At 36.4% G+C, this 7,500-nt stretch overlaps 1 protein-coding gene across 1 annotated transcript in view; it reads left to right on the top strand.

The window, feature by feature from the left end:
- Positions 1-7,156: 7,156 nt before the first annotated feature.
- LOC143022536 (zinc finger MYM-type protein 1-like) overlaps positions 7,157-7,500 on the top strand; it is an 8,124-nt gene continuing 7,780 nt past the window's right edge. Inside the window, exon 1 of the mRNA XM_076180794.1 lies at positions 7,157-7,500. This exon is cut by the window's right edge and continues 1,484 nt beyond it. Within this exon, the coding sequence (XP_076036909.1) occupies positions 7,157-7,500 (344 nt within the window).

Below are 7,500 nucleotides of genomic sequence, written 5' to 3'. Positions count from 1 at the left end.
ATAATTACATCTTCAGTGCAGATACAAAGAAGGAATTATAAAATGAAGAAACAAGGTACAGAATATATGACATAGTGAAGAGGGCATTCGGAGAGGTAGGGGAAGAAGTACACGTCACGGACGTTTGAACCGTCCTGGTAACCAACAAGTATGGGACAACTGCTCATAGTTTATACTATGATTTAAATAATTTTGAAATTTCATGAGAAAAATAACTATCTAATTTGTACAAACCTTGATGGAGATTAACATTTATTCCCTTACTAGATTTGATCAAACTGCATTCAATTAAATTTCTTTCTGTTATGTTGTTGTTGTATGTGATGACTTTAGCGTTATCCCAGTCAACTGGGTGGTTAAAATGGTTCATGTGGTTGAATATACCGCTAGATTGGTTTCCCTCTCTAACGTATTTCTTGTGTTGATTGATTCGTGTTTTGAGTGTTTTAGCAGTCTGACCAACATAAAACTGATTACATAGAAGGGAACAGTAAACAGAAGTTACCAGTAGTTACGGAGAGGCGGAAGTAAAAGGTAAGTTATTTGTGTTGCCAGTTAGTCTTTTTATATCATTCCAGATGAGTTTTTTTTTTTCTATTTTCTTCATGAAGTTGTTCCATATTTCGTTGTATAATATTTTGCTTTCTTCTATTATATCTTGTTCTTAGTAGACGGTTCGCCTTTGTCAGGTTCTACCTCAGAGTATTTTTGTGCTCATCCTCTTTTTTTAATATTATGTTGTAATTAATTGACCACAAAAGCGAACGTTAGAGAACTTACCTGGTTGAGTTTTCTAACTAATCGTCGGAACTGAATTGTATTCTTGAGGCTTTGATGTAATAGTAGAAATCTCTTGCCGAGGTTTGATTGTCCTTCTGGTACCAGAGTTGAAGCTTGTCTAGCGTTCAGTTCACTAAACTTAGTCTCGTTCGGCTGGAATTCTTACGAGCCTTCAAAACGGCTTCGAAGCCACGGGACAACTGATACTTCAAGTAAGTTCTCAAGTTCCCGATTTGTTAATCAAAATTATAACATAGGCTTAAAGAAACAATAAAGAGGGAGGGGAATTTAATAATATATTAATTAAAATTACGATAGTGTGGTACGAAGTTACAGGAAAGGTTCCCGATTCGAAATTTAAACAAGCTTTCGGGAAATTGCCGTAGCTCAAGTAAACAATGCCATTCCCGTAACAACAATTACCACACTTTATCATGGTCAAGATCTGATTCAACTTCTCGTTGTTCTTCTCCAACTTCTCGTGTAATTCCGATTTTCTTAAGCAACCGCACCTTTTCTCTTGACTCATCAAAACCCTTACATGGTCCATGAATCATTCATTTTGTTACTATATCGAACAGTTTCGTCTCCTGGCATCGTATCGGTAGTCGAGAACCGGTATTGTATAACCAATTCCCTCACCTAGCAACGACAGCAATACCTCGTAAATACCCTTATGGAAGCGTCCCCTCAAACACTGACACAACTGAGGTCATTTCCAAGTCGTTCTAGAAGAAGTTTATTTTTATTTATATATTGATTACACACGGGAGGTACACGAGGGGACGTATCTATTTATTATTTATCTATTTATCTACTATTATCTATTTATTGATATTTATTCTTATAACTTTTTTATTTCAATTATATATATTTTGTTAAATAAAATGTTATGATATTAGTTAAAAGTCTTCAGGCGTATAAAAGTTCATTATGAAGATGAATATTAGTTAAAAAATTATAGAAATACACTGAATTTTTAGTTTTTGTCAACTTTTGAATCTTACGATCTACATTAAAGAATTCGTTTTGATTTGTGTTCAACCATTCTGCTCAACGAAAGGGAATGGTTCAGTGAATTGAAACTTTTTGGTACATTTCTTGATCTGGCGAAGGTACTAAGGCTGTATCGTCTCTCAGAGGTTAGACCGAGGATACTGCAGGGAACTCTCAAGGCTACAACTTTTCATCTTTTTTATCATTCCTCAGTCTCTTACCTACTGGATAATACTTTTCCTTTTATTTGACACCGAATTACTCCATTGATTTTTATGATACCCTCTCTGTATGTCCCCTGGCGGTACAGTCTAGAGCGTGCTGACCTCGTATTCGTTTGATTGAGTTCAAATCCCTCACTTCTCTCAGGTTCGCAGCAATGACTGTTACCTGCCTCAACAGACCAAGTCCATAAGACAAAGATCACGGCTTCATTATAATTATCTTCTTTTATCTGATTAATTTTCTTTTTATATATAATTTTAAGTTCATTTATATTCAGATGAAGTGCTCCAGATCGAAAGGTGGTAGATTTTCCTGAAGTCCACTTAGTCCACTCCATCATGGCTGTTGGTATAATTTATTCGGCTGAGGGAAGTCCCCCGTGGGTCAATAGACACAAAATGTAAGCCCGGAAGAGACTTGCAAGGCTCGTCTCAAAAATTTTCCTGTATCAGGAAATCCTTTATTATTTTTCTTATTGAAACAAAGTATTTTTTTAACGAAAATTATATATATCTTGAGAAGGGAATAGTAATTTTCATTCACGAACCTTGGACACACCAAAATATTCTTCTTTAAAGTATTCTTTTTTTTTTTTCTTGTAATCTACAGTCGACTTGCAACTGGAATCTCTTAAAGATATCATTTTAGTTTTAGTAATCAAATTTAAAATTTTGTCTCAATATAAAGGATATGTTGTGTAACTCATTTTTTGTGAGCTTCTTGTTCAGTATGGCTCAGTGATGTCCTCCAAAGCTTCCGAGGTGCTGTAATAAGTCTCAAGAAGGAGAGACTGGGCATTGTATCGATCATAAACTTCCACAAGACTTTCCAACAAGTCTTCTTCAAGATTTTCTCCACAAAACATGGCTTCAAAGTAGCTCCAATCAATATCTTCAATAATCTCATTATCGACCAAGACATCCTCTTCTTGATCTTCTAGAACCTCACCAAAGACAAAATCGACGTCAAAGGTGAAAGATTCTGAGTCATTCTCTTCAAAATTGTCCCTGTCCTCAGGATCTGTGTCCTCCAAGATTGCATCATCAACATCCTCTAAAGCCTCTGAGAAGCTGTAGAAGGTCTGTAAGAAAAGTGATTGTTGAAAATACTTATCATAAATTTCTATGATACTTGTTTCCAATGCTCTTAGGGACGTCCTTCGGGAACTTGATTTCCTATTTGCCTCCGTTATTTGGGTATTTCTTGCACGCCAGACGGAACAATAGTAATCTAAGACTCTATACAGCCGATTTTTCAAGGCGGTCGGCAGGAGTCGAAGAGTTGTCGATAAAGGTGCCCAAACCGATATCCGCAAGATTAGCGGTCATTTTTCCGGTTTTTACATTCCTGCCAACCAGAATGTTAGTCATATTAATGTCTTGACGACACTCCGACTTTATGGCAGGCCATCACGGCTGTTGGCACCTGCAAAAAGACGTCTTTGGCGTCTTTCATTTTCAGCTCCCCATACTTTAGGGTGTAGGCTAGAAGATCCACTGCGCCGGGAATCAGTGATGAGGTCGGATCGACTCATCAGGAACGTGGTGATCTATCCTTGTAGGTGGCAGGTGTGGGTTAATCTGTATGCTTGATTCTGGAAACCTCATTTATTGGCCCGTCCGCCATCAAATACATATTATATTGTAAATAATTAAAGCTATGAACAAAGTATGCAAATAAATATAGATATAAATATATTGAACAATACAACAGTGATCCTCGTACTATATATAATTTTTGCAACATACTGTATAATTTAAAAGACATGTATAATAAATTGATGCAGAATAATAATTTTACAAACTGTATGACGTGTACGCTTCGGGGACACTAGCAGTGTGCTGCTACATCAGCTCCATGACGATGTACAGGTGGCCGCGTTGGATGAAGTACTCGAGGAGGTTTACAACATCAAGAATATGCTGAACTCTCTTCATAAGTGCGTCTTCCGGGAGCATCGTCGTATTCTTTGGGTCTGCTCATTCGTAGACTTCGTCCTAGGGTATTTTCTTGATGCCTACCTTCGGAAACCCGTCTTAGATGTTTTTCATCTTCAGTATCGTTCCTATAATCGGTGGGAGAGGATTTTTTGGTGTGATAATTTCAGGTACCTACCAAACCGTCCGCGATTACATACATATTATATTGTAAATATATAAAGCTATGAACGAAGTATGCAAATAAATATAGATATAAATATATTGAACAATACAACAGTAATCCTCGTACTATATATAATTTTTGCAACATACTGTATAATTTAAAAGACATGTATAATAAATTGATGCAGAATAATAATTTTACAAACAGTATGACGTGTACGCTTCGGGGACACTAGCAGTGGTAACGTGCTGCTACATCAGCTCCATGACGATGTAGAGGTGGCCGCGTTGGATGAAGTACTCGAGGAGCTTTACAACCTCAGGGATATGCTGAACTCTCTTCATAAGTGCGACTTCCAGGGGCATCGTCTTCTTCTTTAGGTCTGCCCAGTCGTACACTTCAGCCAAAGGTATTTTCTTGATGGCTACCTTGGCTTTGTCTTCGATCCGCTCGGCGGAGAAGACACTCCCGAATGATCCTTCGCCCAGAAGTTCCTTGAAGATGAATCGGGCGGTCATGGTTCTTCCTTTCATGAGTCCTCGAAGAACAACTCCATGGACTCAGTCGAGTAGAAGTTTCGATCAATGAGAGTGGTGCTGACATCCACGATTCGACAAACAGAATTGTGTACACAAACACACACACACAAATATATATATATATATATATATATATATATATATATATATATAAAGTATATGTATATATATATATATATGTATAAATATATATGTCTGTATGTACGTATGTTTGTAAAGACAGACATATATAGAGGAAGTCCCAAAAGGTCGAAACATCTGGTTGTTAATAAACTTCCATACTCTAGATATTAACGTTTCATTTTACCACCTCACCTCCACACACACACACACACACACATATATATATATATATATATATATATATATATCTATATATATATAAAAATATATATATATACATAAAAATATATATATATAAAATTATATATATATATAAACACTATATATATATACACGTAAAGACAGACAAATATAGAAGAAGTCCCAAGAGGACGAAACATCTGGTTCTGAATAAAGATCCATACTCTAGGTATTAACGTTTCATTTTGCCACCTTATCTCCATATATATATATATATATATATATATATATATATATATATATATATATATATATATATGTAATGTATATACATATAAATGTAATGTCCTTTATACATGAATATATATATATATATATATATATATATATATATATATATATACATATGTCCATGTGTATATATGTGTGTGTAAATATATATATACATATGTATATATATATATATATCTATATATAACTACATATATATATGTATATATATACAATGTCATAGGCGTAGGAGGCGGGGGGGCAGGGGGGCAACTGCCCCCCCGGGTTCGGGGGCCCATTGAAATTCGGGCAAATAGCATGGAATATTTGGGCAATTTATACAGAGAAACAGTGAAATCACAAAATAAGAAAATATATTTTCTTACTACACCTGTATCACTAATTTCCTGTGAAACAAAATTCAACTACAGTACACGAATTATCACTATATGCCAAAATACCTTGTTCATTGTTCAAGAAATTGTGGTGGTCATGTCTTCATGGTATTATCATGATTATTACGAGCGAATCGAAGTTTACTATGGAGATGAGGGTCTTGTTACATTTGCACCGAACCGGCCCGGCCCGGCCCGACCGTAACGCTATCTCCGGAACTACTTGACTGATCTTAATGAAATGAACGTCATATGATAGTACAACTCTATCAATTTGATAAAGTATAGGTTTTATATCTATAACTGGGTTAAGTCAATGGGTAACTTGCAAAAAGTGGAAGGGTGTAGAAAATAGCATATCTCTTAAACTACTCAATCAATTTAGATGAAACTTACGAGTGTTTATGATGTTATAAATCTAATTAATCTCCTTATGGTAAATTTGAAATAAAGCTGCGCATGCGCAAAATTAAAAAACGATTTTTTTTTACTTATTGGTCGAAACGAATGTTGGGCGGTTATGAGCCTATGATAAAAAAATGAGTGGGTTTTAACGGGAGAGAGGTACGTGCTGTGTTTTTCGTTGCTACGAGGCCTGGTTGATTTTTTATTAGATTTTTCAATTATTTCTGTGTGCTTCATTCGACGAAAAAAGTTCAGTTGTCATTGTTTTTATGACTAGTGTTGGTTTTCTTTCTGCTCTGTTATTTTGTTATATTTGTGATTTTAATTACTCTAAATAAATAGCATTCTGTATTTTCAACAGAATCTGTTGAGTCTGTGTACTGTTGGACACCATATTGGACATGGAGAAGTCAAGAAAGAGGCTTTACAGAAGGAAAGTTAAATGTTCTAAGTGTGGCAAGGAACTTGATGGAGATTATAAAACTGAACACTTGAAAAGAGTTCATGAGTATGATCAACAAGTAGAATTCCATCCTGTGATTGATCCGAAACAAAGAAAACTGTCATTTGGAGTTGCTACCAGCACAAAGTTGAGTGAAGCGATGCCAACAGAAGCCACTACTTCCATAGAAGACGTTTCAATAACTACTGGTGATGACAACAATGAAGAGATCCAAGATCAGGTTCCTGCAGAACCAGACATAGAGGTCCTGGTTACAAAAGCCAAGGATACAGGCGCTCCACCTGCCACTGATTCAGAAGGACCAGAGGAGAAACTAGTGGTGGCTGAGACCTTAGCTGAGACTGATATACAAACCGGTCCAAATCAGCCTCTCTTGGATACATACAACAGGAAACAACTGGGCAAGGAAAGTGGAACAAGAGATTTCAATCCTAACTTGTTTAAGAAGTATCCCTGGACCAGTTTTGACACTGCCACAAAATCAATCATCTGTTTCCCCTGTGAGAAGTTTTTGTTTGATTATAGTTTCACATTCAGCAATTGGAAGAAACCAGAGCGACTTGCAAAACATGCAAGTAGCAGAAACCACAGTATGGCAATGTCCAAATGGATTCAATCAAAAGTGCACCACAACCGTGTCATCAGTGCTGACCCAACTTGACACTGCCCACCGTGACATGGTTGAGAAAAACAGAGCCTACCTCAAAGTTATCATTGAGTCTATCCTCTACACAGCACAGCAAAATATCCCACAGAGAGGTCATATTGAAGACAGGTCCAATATTGGGAAACAATCTGATGTAAATCGGGGGAATCTGATAGAGCTTCTGCATCTTCGGTGTAAGGATATCCCCTGGCTTGCTGCCAAACTAAACTCACAGCTGGAGGCCCATCATCAGTGGCTATCACCAGATGTCCAGAATGAAATTTTAAACATTACTTCTGACTTAGTACTGAATCATATATCCCAAGTAGTTAAAGAGGCTGGTAGGTTTAGCCTGATAGCAGACGAAACTTCGGA

The sequence above is a fragment of the Oratosquilla oratoria genome, unplaced genomic scaffold (assembly GCF_046742065.1).
Source record: "Oratosquilla oratoria isolate Oo_2021 unplaced genomic scaffold, ASM4674206v1 SCAFFOLD114, whole genome shotgun sequence".
Lineage (NCBI taxonomy): Eukaryota > Metazoa > Arthropoda > Malacostraca > Stomatopoda > Squillidae > Oratosquilla > Oratosquilla oratoria.
This window is presented reverse-complemented; position numbering and strand designations above follow the sequence as displayed.